The sequence below is a fragment of the Lates calcarifer genome, linkage group LG5 (genome assembly GCF_001640805.2).
Source record: "Lates calcarifer isolate ASB-BC8 linkage group LG5, TLL_Latcal_v3, whole genome shotgun sequence".
Classification (NCBI taxonomy): Eukaryota; Metazoa; Chordata; class Actinopteri; family Centropomidae; genus Lates; species Lates calcarifer.
In genome coordinates, this window is record NC_066837.1 from 15,494,339 (window position 1) to 15,513,353 (window position 19,015).

At 41.8% G+C, this 19,015-nt stretch overlaps 2 protein-coding genes across 2 annotated transcripts; one reads left to right on the top strand and one right to left on the bottom strand.

The window, feature by feature from the left end:
- Nucleotides 1–131: 131 nt before the first annotated feature.
- On the bottom strand, nt 132–9,088 carry pde5aa (phosphodiesterase 5A, cGMP-specific, a). Its single transcript, XM_051070279.1, is given in 21 exon segments — nt 132–1,039; nt 1,220–1,303; nt 1,703–1,777; nt 1,855–1,918; nt 2,026–2,103; nt 2,200–2,300; nt 2,677–2,764; nt 2,951–3,052; nt 4,306–4,427; nt 4,699–4,845; nt 5,244–5,294; nt 5,396–5,571; nt 6,007–6,155; nt 6,271–6,342; nt 6,435–6,586; nt 6,696–6,785; nt 6,867–6,947; nt 7,092–7,181; nt 7,794–8,105; nt 8,107–8,470; nt 8,703–9,088. Coding segments are annotated over 21 exon segments (2,856 nt in total). The 5' UTR covers nt 8,987–9,088; the 3' UTR covers nt 132–865.
- A 1,273-nt stretch (nt 9,089–10,361) lies between these two features.
- ppp2r2ca (protein phosphatase 2, regulatory subunit B, gamma a) lies at nt 10,362–18,954 on the top strand. Its single transcript, XM_051070660.1, is given in 11 exon segments — nt 10,362–10,644; nt 11,171–11,538; nt 12,059–12,111; nt 12,113–12,157; nt 12,264–12,447; nt 13,054–13,166; nt 13,394–13,571; nt 15,037–15,201; nt 15,298–15,467; nt 15,710–15,801; nt 16,180–18,954. Coding segments are annotated over 10 exon segments (1,362 nt in total). The 5' UTR covers nt 10,362–10,644; nt 11,171–11,474; the 3' UTR covers nt 16,478–18,954.
- The last annotated feature ends 61 nt before the right edge of the window (nt 18,955–19,015 follow it).

Here is a 19,015-nt window from a genome sequence, read left to right on the forward strand (position 1 = left end):
ATCCATACATTCACATAGAATTAATTTCCACATGGCAAACAAGCTCTATAGATACAATACTGTAACACATTGCAGAACAATATTCTTTAAATACATACTGTAAAATGAGTAGTGAACAACATTTCTTCCCTTGACTTTTTATTTTCAGGATCTGGAAATGACATGGAAATTTGTATCCATAATTTTACAGATTTTCTGGCTACTCTAGCAATTCTGACCCCAGACAGTGGACACTTAATAGCATTAGCACAGTGTCAAAAATCCCCTGCAAGCCTCACAGTCCAGTGCTGGCCTGTGGCCATGCTTCATAGTTGTTTGGTCTCTGACTGCTGCATTAAAACAGAATATATCAATCCTGATAATTCTTATTATAAACAGAATAACACATTTGTAAATCTCAGCACAAATCTCACCTCTGAGTACATCAAAAGTTCGATTAAGAAATCACAAGATGCTAGAACCTGATTTGATAATTCGTGGGAACATTTTTTTTTTTCATTTTCAAATGTGGATAAACATTTATAAATCTTACAGTATTTGTAAATCTAGATATGTATGCATTCATAAAACTCAGTACAGCACAGAGAAAAATATAGATGTGTTATGGAAGTGATCAGTTTCATATTGTAGACTTTCACAGCTTAATCTTTTAAAAATGGGGAAAAAGATTAATGTAGGACTTGATAGGGTTTACATTGGATATACTGCAGCATGAAATGCTTTCAGCATTTCTTACATTAGTAAAGATTATTGTGCAACCCATTAACACATTTGGTAGGCAGTCAATATATAGTTAATAAATTAGTATAGTTGAAATTATTTTTTTGCTTCCAAAGCTAAATGTCTTCAACTTTAGTCCAGTCCTCTATTCCTCTGGCTGTGTCTCTTCCTTATTGTTTTTATGCGTTTCCAAGGTAACACTACTACTATTTTCGCTGTTGTCCTCCACTGCCTCCTCTGCAAGATGCAGCCAGTTTTCTCTGTTTTTCTTACAACCATTCAGCAGCGGGGAGCAGGTGTCAAACAGTCTTGACACAGCCTGAGGAAAACATGAGACCGAGACAAAGAGTGTGATGATTGAGGTGGAAAAATGGCAATTAGAGCACAGACTAAAACAACAGAAGAGCTGTAATGGCAACGTTATGGTTCACACACACACACACACACACACACACACACACACACACACTGTACATCAGTATCTGCAGCAGTGACACACCTTGTAGAGTGGATAGCAGATCTCATCAATGTATTCAACTTGCATATATGGCAGACGAGTGCTGTTTTCTCTGTTCATAATGTCCTGGTGAGAGGAGAGTGTAAACTGGCAGTTAAAATAGCACTGTTTGAGAGAGGGCCAGATCAGTTGCCTCATATGGTGCATTTACATTTTGTTTACATTGAACCTAACGATCTAAAATGAAGCAAGGAACAAATTCATTTGCACATTAATTCAATAAGGAGATAATGGGAATGTGACAGGTATTACACTGTATCTTAATATCAATACATTTGATTCTTATTTTACTATATATAAAATGTGAGAAACATGACAGCTTGACAGCTATGATAAATAATATTGATGTTTTAAAGTAATTTAGGATTTGTAAGTACATTTTCTAGTGGCACCCTCCATCCAAATCAACCCTTGATTGAAATTTAAAATGTAGACAAAAGACAAATCTCTTCTAGCAAGACTTACAATGGGTTTGATTTTGAACTCTTCTTTCTCTTTGTCCCCTTGCGCAAAGAACTCCATGGCAACCAGGCTGGCAATCTGTTTCGGAGGAAGAGTGAGGTTAAGGTCGTGATGAACAGAGAGATGGAGTGTTGGGTGTATTTTGTGAGATCTACCCTTTTTTGTTCAGGCCAAGGCTTTGTGATTGCAGAGAGGTCACTAGCCGTCATCAACATCGACCTGTGGGGTGAATGAATAGCTTTAAAAAATAAAAAAAAAACTCCTGCACTTATTCATCACACACACTATTATCATATGTCCTTGATTTTAATATATTTAATTCTCACCTTAACAGCTCTCTTTGTTTCTCACTCTTCCAGCTCACTCTGCTTTTCTTAGCGAGAGAAAAGAACTCACTCCTTCTCCTAAAAGCCCCCAGGAAACCAAGGCCATGTGAGTTAAAACAAGACTTACACAGTGCTTGGCCTACAGCTACTTTGACATTTTAAGTTTTAACTTACTCCATGTACACGGTCAGGTCAGTGGCGAGGATTGCCCTTTTGATCATGTGCAGTACAGTTCTGTGGTCTTCCTTACAGAGACCACTGAGAATCTGACTCCCCTGGGAGAGATGAGAGAGATACGGAGAAGGTGACATACAGACTTAGTGATCACCAGATACATTCAGAGGCAGTCAAGCATAAACACAAGCTGTCTGTTATACGAACAAAGACTGTGTTCACACTGTAATTCATTGACAAGAGAACAAAGAACACTTAAAGGAATATTAAATTTAAAGATTTTCTCTGGGGAACATTCAACACTATATCTCTTTATCTCTGCTTTGGCAATATGTGTGCACACAGGAGTCGCATGGATAATATACTGTATGTGCACACCGACATACTGATGCTCAAATGTGTACACAAACTTATAGTTTGACAGAGTAATGAGAGATGGGTTAAAATGAATGAAAAGATGGATGGATGAGGTCTTACAGTGTTATTTAGGATGAAGAGGCACAGATTGTAGTGGTGGTTCTCAAGAGAAGAGTGCCCATATAGTTGAGCTAAAGGCTGTTGACTCCTGAGAGGAAGATAGATATTATATTAACTGAGTATAAGAAGGCAGTGACTAACAATTGACAAAGTCAACAAAATAATATGAAATATTCTATTCATTATTCCGAATATATAAATTATACAGAAATAACCATGCATATAAATTTGAAAAGAAATGGAAAATGGACTTCATGAGTATTGAAAAATGTACCTTTCTATATAAGAGTTACTGACCCCTCTGTGGTCAAGATCATGATTCAGAGTGGCTATCATCAATGCTAATATCTCCAGACGGGAAAAAATAGTCTGCAATACAAACAGAAAGAGATTGACAGAGAGAGATAGAGAGAGTAAAATAGAGGAAGAAATAATGAAGAAAGTTAGTTAAAAATTAGTTAGAATATAGGAGTGTGTTGTAATTCCAAGTTTGGGATTTTAAAAACTGAAAAAAAAAAAAAAAAAAAAAAAAAAATTCAGGCTGGCCTGGAGGCTGAATGTGTTGTTACTGGTACATGTCAAGTCAAAGCTTACACAAAATATTCTGGAACATATAGGAGTAAAATCTACATCCTAACCATTAAAGACACAAAAACAAAAAGGTCCATTTCCAGTGAGTAAGCAAACATTAAAAAGTTGGTTTCTGTCCCACAGGATGAGGCCACATCCAGATCTGAATTACCCAGGAGCAACTCATGAATATGGGTCTACAATTTTTTACACTTGTGACACAAATGTGCATGAATAACTAAAATGAAGACAAACAAATGAAGAAAACACCATGGTGTGCTATCAACTTATTGTCATTCCAACAAGATATATTAAATGGTATTAAATGGTTTCACAGCACTATAAGACAGAGTCGCAATTAATCGTGTAAGTAGAGAGACAGGCTAAAACAAGTGAACAGCAGAGGTCACTTAAGTAGAGATTTAGGCTGCTGTGTGATCCCCATGGAAAACAGTTAAGAGGTTTTGGGAAGGTCTAAAATGAATCCTCTTTCAAATAATTAAGAGTGCTCTGTTCTGTAGAAATCCTGCGGAAGTCCTCAAATGACTCCTCCACAAACTTTAGAATAGCTGAACTTTAAGACTTAAAACGGACCAGACTTGGACCAAACTTGACAAACACAATTCAACTGCTACCGATTCAGTTACACATGGTGGATTGTCACCAAAATGCATAAAATTTCAAGGCCCATGCCATTTTAGGGGAAGCACACTGCCCCACTAAAACTATGTTTTGTAAAAATCAGCAGGGCACGTATGTCTAAAGCACAACTTATCTCTCCTATGTCCCTGTGTGGTTTGATGCAGACAATAATGGATAGTTAGCCTTCTTGTCTATATCTCTCAATATACCCATTTTTTCTGGTCATTTGAGACTAATCTTGAATATCATTTTGTTAATAAAAATAAAAGTCAGCATGCAAAGGTATAGGAAACCAGAATATTTCCAAGGATTGTTTGGAAATACTTCCATGAAAACACATATTACTGTGTTTGGATATGTGAGTTTTGGTAATGACAGCTGTCATATATGCTCACATGCATGCACTGACCTGGAGCTTGGTCTGTGGCCATGAGCATAGCAAACATGCTTTGTGCGGTGCTTAGCGCATGGTTCCAGTTGTGATAAGGCACGTTGTTCCTATAACCACGCCTCACAGTCAGGACCCACTGGCACAGACTCTGAGGGAAAGAGACATGTACAACAGGTGGTAAATGACTGAAGACTGATCAAGTGTTTCTTGATTTATAATGATTTGAATTCCTTTCTCATGCAATTTGCCAAAAGATAACAACTCAGACCTTCTCAAAATGTTGAAAAAAAATTTGAATATGCATGCCATTTTCATTAAGGCATGTCAGAAAAATTAATTGAAACCAATCAATAGCGCAAATATTCTCTACCAAAAAGACTGCTGTTGCCAAGAAGCGTAACTATTAACAGGTCAGTTACCTTGTAATCCATGTTAAACTCCTGCACTAAATTGAGGTCCAGGAACATACGGATGGTGGCCTGCGTGGTGAGGTCTTCTGGCAGGCCAAAATCAGAGAAATGGAAATCTAGAATGTGCAATGATTCAGCAGAAGGAACAGTGGCCTCCTGAAAACAGAAAAACAAAAGAAAAAGCCACTGATAAACAATTGTCCAACCACAGGTACAACTGAAAATACACTATTTCTTTCTCTACCTTCCTTCCCACACAACATACATGGGAGGACATCTAGGTTTAATTTAGGTGAGACAGGTTACCCTCACCTTTGCCACCCGCAGGCAGTGATAGCACTTAATAAGGAGGTTTAAGCTGGTAGAGAATTAGTGGTACATTAGCTTTCATGCCAGTTAATCTGACCTGCAGAAATAAACTGCGGGGGTGATTCCAGGACTACTAACAGAATGACAAAAGTGTAGGGAGAGTGATGAAAGAAGAAAAAAAGAGATGGACTGTCAGAGGAATTGAAAGAGGGAGAATGTGGAGGATGAAGGAGAAGAAGAATTACCTGCAATGCCTGGATTTCCTGCTCTGCTGCGGTAATGTGGTAGGCAAGAACCTGCAAGGAGAAGAGTGACATTTAAACCTTTTGCACAGGTTCCTTTGACTCAAAGATAAATACATGAACAGTATGCTAATGAGCTATGGTAGTTTTCCCACCTCCTGTGTGACCTCTATACTGGCCCTTCGCTCCTCAGTTATCTGCACAGCCTGAGCATACTGCAGAGCCAGGCCGCAGTACACTGCCAGGTCTTCCAGTAAGCGCTCGTCATATTTGTTAAAGGCCTCCATGTCATCTAAGTCTCTGCTGCGTTTGTTCATCAGCTGGCACACCGCTAACAATAAAGACACAGAGAAAAGACAGTTTAAAGAAGTTTCACATCTTTTACGTCTTTGTGTCATCTCATGTTTACACACACATCAGTGCGGTGGTACAGAAAGCAGGACCTTAGTAGAACTAGCTTAAGTGTCTGCCTGTGTCTCCTGTATGAGCACATGATCTAGTGGTTTTCAAGGGTTAATTAAATACCTGCCTAACAGTCTTAATCACACTACCTGGCAAACTGCTAACTTCCCTTTCCAGGTTGTCAACACAAAACAGCATCTAGTATGTTCATATTACCAAGCATGACTGATGTTAATGCTGCGTTTTGCAGCAGGCAAACTTTATAATAGTTTGTCATATGAGACCATGAGTACAATGAGTACTGTTGAGACTGCATTGATTCATTAATATAAAATGACCAAAGCCACATAAGGGAGTGACTTACCAATAACATTTTCAGACCTCTCATTTCTAACAGGGCAGCAGATCAGACTCTTTACTGAACCTTGACAACTCTCCGACATATTAAGTGTTTCCATAGTGACCAGAGTTCGAAGGGCATATGATGGATCTATATCGCTGATGTCACGCTCCCTGTAAAATGACATGGAACTGTTTTAGAATATGTAATATAAGAACATGAGAAGATATAATTTGGTTTGTTTCTGTAAAAGTAGAATTAAGGACTTAGACAGAGTGCAGGCAGCACCTTCTGTAGATCTGGCAGGTTGATCCAAGCTCCTCACACTCCAGATGTATCACTCGTGAGAACGAAATCTGAAATAAAGCCACCGGAATAACAGGAGATGAGGATGGAAAGATGTGATGCATGACTAAATAAACAACTGAAGCAATCTAACAAAACAGCACACCTCATCTGCGATGACTGAGGTTTGCTCGCTGGGGATGAAGATGGTGCAATACTGAGCATGTGTGAAGGGCATGATGGTAGCCGCCATCTTACTCAGCAGAACCTCAAAGGAATGATGCTCCTTTGACAATACCTGGGCCATCTCTATCAAGGCCTGACACACACGCATAGAAGTCTGTTAGCATCAGTGTACCAGTGTATAGACAAAATACAGTATACCCTGACATGCATATACATACATACATACAGCCAGATAGTGTTACCTGACTGCGTTTGGCCTCCTGTCTTGAGCTCTCATACAGCTGGACATTATCCAAGACCATCCCCAATACATCCATGTGATTGGACAGCACCTGGACAATCACATTCAAATGTAACATTTGCACAATTAATATGTGGTTTTGCTTATAATTAGAGAACCTCCAGGTCCTCACCTTCTCATCCATGCTGGTAAAAACAGAAACCGATCCATCTCCAAAACTTCTCTTATTGATCATTACCACGACACCTACCACCTGTGCACAAAAGAAAACGGTGAAACATTCACAAACACTTAAAAATACATATAAAAGCATATATATGTTTATACTGATCAAGTCAGAAATATGTCAAAAACACATAGAGACACACTTCTTGAATAAAATAAGTAAGAATGCTACCTCTCCCCTGTGGTTCTTGATGGGCACACTCAAAACAGTTCTTATCTTAAAGCCTGATGGCTGATCTTCATCTGAGTCGAACCTCGGGTCCTGAGGAGGTCAAAAAAATTACTTGTCACTGCACATAATAAATGTCACTTTTTGATCAGACACTTGATACAGACATCTCACCAAACTTAGGTTTATCCTTGTATCCTAAAACTACCTGATCAGTACTGTTCATCAGCTTTAGACACATCCGGCCAGGAATACCCACGTTTCCCAGTAACCTTGGTGTCCAAAAGTTTAATAGGAACTCTCCATCAACACACATGCTGACTGGGGATTACCTGGTGTCCAAAACGGCCAGAGGCTGGCACCGATTCCTAATCACATTGGTGGCGAGGGAAAGGAGGGGTGGCGTGGGCACCTCCTGTTAGTCCTTTAATGACATTTGCTGTCTTCCCTCTTTGTGTGGGTGTGTGTATGTGGGGGTATGTGCAAGGGAAGGACAGACGGTAGTGTAGTAGAGAACATCACCGTCTCAATAATCAGAAGTTAATCAGTGGAAGAAGTTGCTAAAAGGATTAGAGGCAGGCGTCATCTGGGATTCCCTAACCTACACTCAATGAGATAAACTTGTCACCATCAGGAAATAGGAGAGTGGTTTAATGTGCAAAATGCAGTCATGACTACAACTAATGTGTTAGTTTGTGTTTTTACCTCTGATGTGTCCTTCAGGTTCATTGGTGACCCTGTAGCTAGTACACATCCCATGATACCCCTCAGCAGCTCCAGGTGGGCACGGCTGCAGATGTTGCCCTCGCTCAAGCATCCCAATGCTGTCGGGGCAATCACCTCCTCCAAGGTGCTCCTTCCACCACAACCTTTCTTTACTAGAGAGAGGCAGCTGCCCTCAGCTGCCAGCAGCTCCCCAGCGTGCAGGACAGCCCCCTGGCAGAGCTCGACTACGGAACCCATCCAGCTGAGGCCTCCTCTCAGGAGCTCCATCATCCATGGGCAGCCCTCATCTCTGTCCACAGGCTGCAGTCTTTGTAACAGCAGGATGCAAAGGTTGAGGAGAGAGGGGCAAGTCGGGAGAGCAAGGACAGATGGGAGAAAGAGGCCGACAGGGAGAAAAGGAGAAGCGGGAGGAGCGAGGGGAGCAAGGTGAGTGATTGCCCAGTACATCTGGACTGTAATGATCCATCCATTCGGGGGCGCTGAGATTGGAGGCGATGGGTTTGAGCCTGTCTGTTAAAGATGAGATGTTCAGGTGCGAGCTGGTCAGTGGAGATGAAGCTCTGCGATGACAAGCTTTCATAAGCAGGTCAGAGTGATCAGAGCTGCTCCTGGGAAACCTGGGCAGAGGAGACATCTCTACCTGTGGACCACTGACCCTGAAATCAGACAGAAAAGACAGATTATATGACTAATTTGCTGGGAAAGCACACATTAGGACATGGAGAATACACACACACACACACACACACACACACACACACACACACACACACATATATATATATAACACTTTATAGCTATAAAACACTTTTTAAGACAATCATGTGACTTTTCAAGTTTAGGCAATCTAATCTAATCTCGGGTCAGTGGTAGCGAAAAGTATCTTACACTGAAGCTCTGCGTAAAAAGTACGCCCTCGTGAAGTCAGAGTGATCGTCCAACCATGCCTCCACCTGGTCGCTTCTCATACCGTCTCCAAACCTCCTGCTACGCGCCTTGGAGCGAGGGCTCCACAGCGGGGAGAAGAACCAGCCCATGCCTCTCCCCATCGGCGGCTCGCTCACCGTTTCCCTGCGGAAAGACTCCTCCTCCGTCCCAGCGGCAGGAGATGCCCCGGGAGTCGCGCTGCCAGGCTCCATGGACTCGAGCGCTTCGGAGTGGAGGCAGGGCATCCCCTCGCTCAAGTAAAGCGAAAAAAGATCGATTAAACTCAGGTTTTTTTGCGCCTGATGTGTTATCTAGGAGAAAGTCCTGCCATGTGAGGAGGCAGTGAGGCAGACTAAAGTGACGAGAGTGAGAGAAGAGCGGTGCCCGTGGAGGAGCCCGTGGAAACAATTGCGTCAAGGTAATCCCCTGACCTTTATTTAGCCGATCTGGCGCCACAGGTTTATTCATTAAAGGGAACCGATTTAAATTTCATTACGGAATTACTGGATTGGGTCCAACCTCGGGCTTTGCTCCATTATGAATTGATTATGAATTTAAGTGCATCAGGCCACCTGAAATTACAACATGTCTGCAACATTTTCACTCGAGTTTAGCAAAATGCTGTTTAACTTTAATTTAAATATTTATTTGTATAGAAATAAGTATATAAGCTGATCTAATACCACAACATTTATCGTCAAAGCTAAATTGAAATGCTCTCAGGGAGGCGTTTAAATCCACAATTCAGCACAAAACAAAATTTAGAAATAAGTAACATTGCCATAACACATACTTCAGTGCCCCTGTAAATCAAATACTGTGAATAATCTATACGAAAAAGAAAGGAATGAATAGGATGGTGGTTTTATAAGTAAAATAATCAAAGAATAAAGTGAAATATTGCAGCTTTGCATTCTAGACATTTAGAATTGTTACTTTTTATTATGTAAATATTTCTGGTTCATCTCAGTGTTATAATGTGTGACTTAAAATGCAGGGCACAGTAAACATTTTTAAGTTTAACTACTCAAATCTTCCATATTGTATACAGTTTTTATTTTTGACCAAAAAAAGTGCATCAAAACATGTACACACTCCACAGTAAAAGTGTGACCGCTAATATTTCAGGCTGAAGAAACACATCCACAACAGTATTCATACTGTAAATGATAACCTTGCTTAGTTCATATGAGTTACTGGAATGGAAGCAATAGGAAGCCTCTGGGGGCTATGGTCAGAGCAATGTTTTACTGTTAAGGGGTTGCTGAACAGTGCTGTAGTAGGAAAAGGCTAATCAAACAATCAGCCTCAGACACTGCTATATAAAACTGTTGTGTCTAGAGAGAAATCTCTGCAGCTGTAACCACAAGCCCATCAGGAAAGTGGTGTGTGAGTGTTAAATTCATTTTAACACGTTGCTCTGATGTGTGATTCAGATCTTTCCTTTCAAAAAAAAATCCTACAATTTTGTTCTGGATTTTCCCCAGTGTCAAGCTACACAGCACTCAGTGTTTAACTGCTCCCTCTGCTGGCCCCTCACTCCTCGTCACCTGCAGTGGGTGGATCCACCAGTGACAGCTGCACTGCTATTGGCCGCTCCAGGAGGAGGCTGCCATGACACACTGGATGCTGCACAGAATCAGTTCCACAGCATCAGCAGGCAGCGGACCTCCATCCTCCTCATTATCCCTCTCTCTCGTTCTCTTTTTTCTCCTCCTTTGCCTCTCCTCCTCTCACCACCACCACCCTCGCTCTCTCTTTTCTCTTCCCGTTCCTCTCCCTCCGACAGACACGTAAGCCTGCTTGGGCACACTGCAGCAGAGGACGTACACACACACACACACACACACCAGAAAGGATAGCAGCAGCAGCAGCAGCAGTAGCAGCAGCAGCAGGCGGACTGGTAGGTGTACTGAGGCCTGTCTCCCTCCCTCCTGCAGCACAGGCAAGACATCGCGTTCTCCTCTGATCTCCGTCAAGGACTATCTGAGAAGTGTGTGTGTGTGTGTGTGTGTGTGTGTGTGTGTGAGAGAGAGAGAGAGAGCAGGGATCTGGAAAGTAGGCAGAGAGGACTACCACACCCTGGTAGCATTAAGTACCACTGGTGGAGCTACGCAGAGTGAATGTTGCAGTGGATATTTTCATTCTCACATGCTCCACATCCTGTACTTGCCTGTGTGTGCATACACAAGGATTTATATTGCCTGTTTGTCTGTTGGAGCTGTTTGTTGTTTTGCCTCCACTCTACAGCTCTGGGATTTGCTTCAGCATCTGACTAGGCCCTGTGTGACTGTACACGTGTGTCTTTGATAATGAGTATGTTGAATGTCTAACAAAGGTCACACCATTTGGCATGCTGTGTGCATGAATTCTCAGCCTGCCTAATGACAGCCCTCTTCTCTCCTTTTCTAAACTGTCTTCATCACCAGCCTTTCCCACCCTCACATCTTCTACCTCACCAGTTACGTCTCTTATATCCCACTGCATCTCTTTTCCATCTTACTCCTTTTTCTCTTTTTTCCTTCAAACCCTTCTCTCTCTTCCCTCTCCATTCCATCTCCTCCTCACGCCTCTTCTCCTTCCGGCCCGGGCCGGTTTCCCAGGATGCCTTGTTCCAGGCCGCTCCGCTAGGCCCTAGCAGCATGGGCGGAGCCTGGGTGGGGAGAGAGAGCACGGTTTGGACCCTTCCCCTCAGGACGGGCGCGCTGGCGGGTCACCCTCCCTCAGCTTCAGATGGGTGAGGACGCTGAGAGCCCCAAAATCAACCACACCTTCCTGCGAGACTACGTCACTGAAGGTAGAACAGACGGTGTGTCATAGCTGGCTCTGTGGTGTCAGATAACATGCTGGTATGATTGAACGGATTCATTTCAGCTTCATGGATGCATTATCCCTGTGCTGCTCGGATAAAAGGAATGGATGATGACATTCATCACTCCATGACTGACTGAGCACTCAGCGAGAGACACTCATTCTTGGCCCTGTTCTAAATTTTAGCTCGTCTTTTGACATTGTATTCTCCTGTGACAGATAAATGTTTGATTTATGGTTTGGACTCCAAGGAGCTGGTAGCAGAAACAATATATGGTTTTATTGAGGAAGATTCTTTGTAATGATCAAGTATTTTTTTTCTTTCATTCCCACCCCCATCCACATTCGTTATTGTTTCTTAATTCCCTGTCCCTCATTTTCTCTGTGCCTACTTAATATCCTTTGTTTTCTATTGTCTCTTTGTCTTTCTCTACCTCTTTCCATATTTCTTTTATTCTGACCATCATCCCACTTAATTGCCACCCACTTTCCTGTCTTCCTCCCAGCTGATGTCATCTCTACAGTGGAATTTAACCAGACAGGGGACCTGCTGGCCACGGGGAGATAAAGGTGGCCGAGTGGTCATCTTCCAGAGAGAGACCGAGGTCAGTTTAATATGTAAAACTTGTAATAATCACATCAGTACTCTATCCTAATACATAGAAATGTCTATTCAGAGTTGTTTTTTTTTTCTCTATTGACCCCTGACAGTCTAAAGGGGAGTCAGAGGAGGTGGGGGACACAGGGGACTCTGGCGAGTACAATGTCTACAGCACGTTCCAGAGCCATGAGCCGGACTTTGACTACCTGAAGAGTCTGGAGATTGAAGAGAAAATCAACAAGATCAGATGGCTGCCACAGCAGAACGCGGCACATTTCCTCCTTTCCACCAATGGTGAGACATCAGTAGCATAGAGCATGTACCTCCACCAGTAGATCATCCAGATTTATTGTTCCAAGTTAGAGATGGAACACAACTAGTAGACTTGTATCAAGTTTCTGCCATATCAACTGTGAATCTGCATGAATTCTGATAGATATGGGAAATGACACGACTGACCGTGGTGTGAATTACAACCTTCGGTACAATCCACTTCCAATCTTCAGCATTATGCCAGCCTGGTGTCATCTTTTATTATCTAAGCGGGATAAAATAACACCAAGCCAGTCACCAGAGTCGAATTTGTGGATACAACAGGAGCACCACAGCTGCCAGTGTTAAAACCATCAGATTTCAATCTGTGCTTTAATTATCTTCCTGTCATGAATCATAGAGATCAGATCAGAAGGAAACTAGCTTAGTTTACAAAATAGTTTGCTTTGTTAAAGTACCATTTTCAACTACACAAAAAAAGAAAAGAAAGAAAGAAGAAATCATTATCAGTCCTCTTTTCCACTGACTATTTATGTGACAGCTGTTGAAGTTGTCTATAACAATTATTGCTATCGCTCTTCGAAATAAACCGACTTCCTGATGTGAAAATCCTTCTGCCTGTCACAGATAAGACCATTAAACTGTGGAAGGTGAGTGAGAGAGACAAGAGACCAGAGGGATACAACCTGAAAGATGAGGAGGGACGGCTCAAGGACATCTCTACCATCACCTCTCTGCAGGTGCACGCACAGGCGCAAACCGACACTCGCGCACACACAAACTCATCTGCACATGCACACTTTTATTTTGGTCAGTCTAATTTGTATCAGGTTGATGTTCGATTGGCAGGCTCAGTGTCTGCCTTTTGTGCTCTTGCGCTCATATGATCCCCGATTGTTATGTCCCATAATTCTGTCCTTCTCTTTCCTTCCTTTCTTCTTAAATATTTTACATCTCTCTATCTAAGGTTCCGGTGCTGAAACCCACAGATCTGATGGTGGAGGTCCGTCCTAGACGAGTGTTCGCCAACGGACATACCTACCATGTCAACTCCATCTCAGTCAACAGTGACGGGGAGACGTACCTATCTGCCGATGACCTCCGCATTAATATGTGGCACCTGGGCATCACGGACCGCAGCTTCAGTATCCTTCACAACAATGATTATGTTTTCTTTCATCCCACACTGATTTCATTCATTTTAATTCCACCGTGCTGATAAGCAATATTCTCGGCTCTCTGTAACTATAGCTCTCCTATGAGTTTTGTTTGCAACTTCATCTCTCACTGGAGGAGGATTCTCTGATTTCACTTGGTATGAAATTCTGAGAAGTGCACTAAATAAAAGCACAGAGTCGACTATCAGGGCTATCTTTTTCACTGTTATGGACGTATTATTGTGTGCCATCACAACTAATTCTGCAGCAGCAATGAGGAAATTATCCTTGTATAATTTTTTATGGAAAAATCAATTTGTGGAACACAAATATAGAACAAAAGAAAACGAGTGGAAGAGGTATATATTACTGAGCCTTTTCCTACAGATTTTTGTAATAATAAGTTAATAATATTTTCAGGTTGAGTTTGTATCATTTCCCAACATAAAATTAATGCTTAGTATGTTGCTTAAAGGATAATTGCATGCATGAGCACAGAGGAAAATAACATCATTTTGTCAGTGAATCTCTATGAAAAAGTGTACTGCCTAAACAAGGGCACACTAAATTCTATGTATGTTAGTGTGTAACTTGAATACATCAATTAATGGTGTTAATGTGCACTACATGCAAGCATGCTAAGATATATGTGCATACTCACTGATGCTTGCTGAAGTAGAGTCACATGTATTATACACACATATGGCGTGCTGCTTTGAAGAAATGCCTAATCTTCAAATCCACTTTTTAGAGTTTATCAGTTCTACTATTACCACTATTAATAGCAAAACCATACATCTAAATTCAATACCTAAAATATACATAGCACACACAATTCCACCTCTTGAAATATACATACAGTAGAAATATACTTCATCCTGAGTTCATCCCTGATCCATATTTCATGTGAACAGCACATGACTGTGTTTGGATTTATGTTTCGATTAGAGTGCCGTGTACCACCTCAGAGGGTCTTATTCTGCACAGCCTGTAGCATGGTGGATGCAGTGCATTTGGTGTTTTCCCATTCAAATGGAAGCTGACCTAGAAAATCATAGAGGCATCTATGGAAGAAGAGTTTAAATAATTCACTCAGCAGTACACTTTCTACTGAACCACACAGGACTACCACAAATAGAACAGAGAGAGAGGAGCAGAGCGTGCATGCATATTGGGGGTTGGGTGGGGTGCTGTTTTTGGGTTATGATTAAGAACTGAGGTGTGAGTGCGGGGAACACATCAGTAATAAAGAAATGAAACATTCATCTAAAACTGTAAAGCAACTGAAAAGGATGTTGAATGAACATAAATGATTTGTTGGTGCGCCTGCTGCCTCACTGCGCCCTTTTGTGCTTGTGATTTCTCTGTGTGCTTCCTCTAACGATGTGGACTACCGCTCTTTCTGTGTCCTAGATCACTGTGGTGTTTGTTCCTTGACTGACCCTCTTCTCAGATATCGTGGACATCAAGCCAGCCAACATGGAGGATCTGACGGAGGTGATAACAGCAGCAGAGTTCCACCCTCACCACTGCCACTTGTTTGTGTACAGCAGCAGCAAGGGCACCCTGCGCCTCTGTGACATGAGAGCCTCTGCACTCTGTGACAAACACACCAAATGTGAGCAATGTTGTGGCGACTAGAGACAAGCAGTAATGATTTGCATGCTGTCTATTGGTTAATAATTACTGGGATACACCTCTGTCTTTTGTCCAGTGTTTGAGGAACCTGAAGATCCAGGGAGCCGGTCCTTCTTCTCAGAGATCATTTCCTCTGTGTCGGACGTCAAGTTCAGTCACAGTGGACGCTATTTGCTGACCAGAGACTACCTCACCGCCAAGGTGTGGGACCTGAACATGGACAAGGGCCCCGTGGAGACATACCAGGTAGAATAACACACACTGCTTTTCCTTATCTGTGTTTCTGTCTTATCTTTTATTGTCACATTCTGTACTGGATGGAGGCCATTGCATCTAGTTGTACAGTAGCATTCATGTGTCTGACTTGTTTATAGTTATATATTACTTGGCCATCATGAAGATGTATTTATATGTAATCAATAAGTCAGTTTATCAACAGATACAGCTTCTCAAATGTGAGGATTTGCTTATTTTCTTTTTTCGTTCAGGTCCACGAATACCTAAGGAGTAAGCTGTGTTCGCTCTATGAAAACGACTGCATCTTTGACAAGTTTGAGTGTGTTTGGAACAGCTCAGACAGGTAAGTGGCAGTGCCAGAGAGAGAGGGAAAGGGGTGGGGGGGTGCGGTTAGAGAGAGTAAAGTATAATTAAGTACATTTGAAAGCAAAGTAGTGGCAGTGTGTTTCTGCTTACACTGATTCTCTAAATGCTCTGCCTCCACCAGTACACGACATTTAAATCAATCAAGCAGACAAGCTTTGCAGACATCAAATCAATCCCTGTGCCTTCAGTTTTGTTTACGTCTCTTTGTTTATCTCTCCTCACTCTTCCATGAACCTTGCCTCTTTCTCCCCCTGCTCATTCTCTTTCTTGACACCACCTGCATTTATTCATTTGCCCTTTTCAACATGACTTCTCATTATATCTCCTCTCCTCTCCTCTTGTCTCCTCTCCTCAGCGTGATCATGACAGGGGCGTACAACAGCTTCTTCCGGATGTTTGACAGGGAAACTGGACGAGGCGTAACCCTGGAGGCGTGGCGGGAAAGCAGCAAGCCTCGGGCTGTGCTGCGGACCCGCCGCGTCTACACTGGTGGTAAGCGTCGCCGTGGAGATGTGGGCGTCGATAGCCTGGACTTCACAAAGAAAATCCTGCACATGGCTTGGCACCCGTCTGAGAACATCATTGCCATAGCAGCCACCAACAACCTGTACATCTTCCAGGATCGTGTCAACCCTGAGACGCAGACGCAGTGACAGGGGATGGAAATATGGGCAGCGGCAGACACAGTGCTTTTATCGAATTTGTCAAAGGAGCATAAACAGTGACTAAAATATATCTGGATGTCTTAGAGAAGGAGTGGGGAGTGGGCAGCCTTTATGAGAATATTAAGTCTAAGCCAAGCTGTTTCACATTATACTGTGATGCAACATCTGTTTGTGTTGATAAAAGATTAATGATAAAACAACAAGACTGTTAATTTATTGGATCCCCAAGGAAGGTGTATAATTACACTGGGATGAACTGATGTCTGCAGCACCCACCAGGACATGTTTTTGGTTCCACTCTACTCCCACTTTTTGAAGATGTTTGTGTAACTGCCCCACTGTGGGTGGTGGTAAAAGAGGTGCGGGGACACCTCTCCATCTGCAATGACTCAGTGCTGTTGACCACACAATGTTGCACTCCTCACTGATGTGCTCTGGTAATGTTTGACACAAAATGGGAGATGCGCATTGGGTAGCTACATAGAAGTAACAATGCTACAAAACATGAAGACTGTGGACTTCCAGTTAGTGCATCTAAATCTAAAGCATTTTTCACAATTGTGGAAGATTAGGAGTGGTGTTATTGTACAGCTCTTCACAGCAACATCCTGAATCTTTTTTTTTCTTTTCTATCGAATTACAACAGCAGCTGAACCTCTCCTTTAGAGCAGTGCTCTTGGAGATTGCACGCGTAATTGACCCATAATCTTTGCCCTATTCACTTTGCAATAATAGCACTAATGAAAACACAGTGCAGCAGTATCCCTGCTTTAAAAACATGAGCTCTTCTTCTACAGGTTACATAATGTATACACTCTTTTTACTATTAGCTGTAAATATTATGTGGGTTTTTTTTTTCTTTACTTTTTTTTTTTTTTTTGAGGCAGTACCAATTGTGGTCCCAGAGAGCTAGAAGGCAAAAGATGCATTTTGTCTGGTTCACTGCAAATGATCCTGAGATCTCATTTATAGAAATGCTGTGTGATTGCACTACTCCAGGTAAAGACTCGATGTAGGAGCTGCTTGTAGCAGTACATACATACTGTAGGTATTGCTGGCTGTAGAGCAGGAGGCAGTGGTGCACAAAACCAACACTTACTGTTTTGTTGTGTATATTAAGCCTGTGAGTCTTTGTACTTACATGGTAAATGATTGCAAATGAGGGAGACAGCGTGTTAGTGTTCCCACATATGCTCAGATTGAGGCTAAATAGTAATTAAATCTGAAATAGATTAAAGTTTCATCGCTGTTAAGTGTTATGCTAATTTAAAATGAGCAAAATGTTCGTTTTATAATGCATAAGCACATTTTGGTGAGGATTCTTACAATCAAGAAAAAGTTGGTGTCGAAGCACATTGTTCACGAATGAGGCTGCTGATTCAGCTGATCAAAGTTTTGATGACTAAGGTTGTGTCCTGTGTGTTTGAAGGTCAGAGGTTATCACCAGTGCAATAGTTCATTATGTACATTGCTGAAATGTCTTTAACGTTGAAACAATAATGTCATGTGAATTTTATCATGTCACAGGTTCATAATGTCATTATACCATATACCTCACAGTGCCACATGCTACTCTGGGGTGCGACACTGAAAGCCCAGGATGTACACCAAGTAAAGTGATGTCTGTGTTGGACTAAATTATGTGACGTGGTCGAGATTTGATTGTTTACAGTGAAGTGCTTTGTTTTCAAGTGACCTTGGCCCTGATGGGATAATTGTAAGTGGTCTGGATGTGTACTGTAGCTGGTGAAGTAGAAAGAACCGGTGCCGAGGTGGAAAGTGTCAAGTCCCTTTGCACTTTTTCAAAATCTGACATTTACTCTGTGTGACGGACCTACAACAGTACACTGTGTTAACCTTAAATCCTGAGAAGACAAATGTTATCGTATCCGTTCCACTTATCTGCTTTCTCCTCACGTTCCACCTCTTTAATTTTCAAAACCACTGTTCATGAATGTTTATGTTGCAGCCTGTAGGATGGGGTGGGGGGTAGGAGGGGTTCTCTTATAGGCACCCCTAATATATTTGGGTCTTCACTGTCCATTAGTGTTGTTGAATGCAGACACAACGTTGCACTGATTGGTTTAACAAAGTGTACAACACGGCAAAATCTATGATGATCACAAACCTACAAGAAAATGATTTACATAGTGACAGGCCACCTAAAGCATTATATAAGCTCCAGGACTCAGTCCTCCAAGGGTGAGCTGTAGTTTAGAACAAGTCAGTTGTAATCGCATCATAACCACCACCACATAGAACCAGTGAAAGGATTTGTTTTTCAGGAGCACAGCAGCAGCAGCATGTTGCCATTACTCAATGCTACTAGCGTGTATATCTATCATACTTTAAAAAAGACAAATCTAACAATACAAAAAACATAACTCAAATGAGATGAATGAAAGGAATGTGCATTAATAAAATAAGAGAAAATCTGACAGAAAATGTGTTGGATCCTTTTTATGTCTGTGTCTATATTTATATCATCACTAAAGTACTTTGCAGCTATGAATCTGAATAAAACCA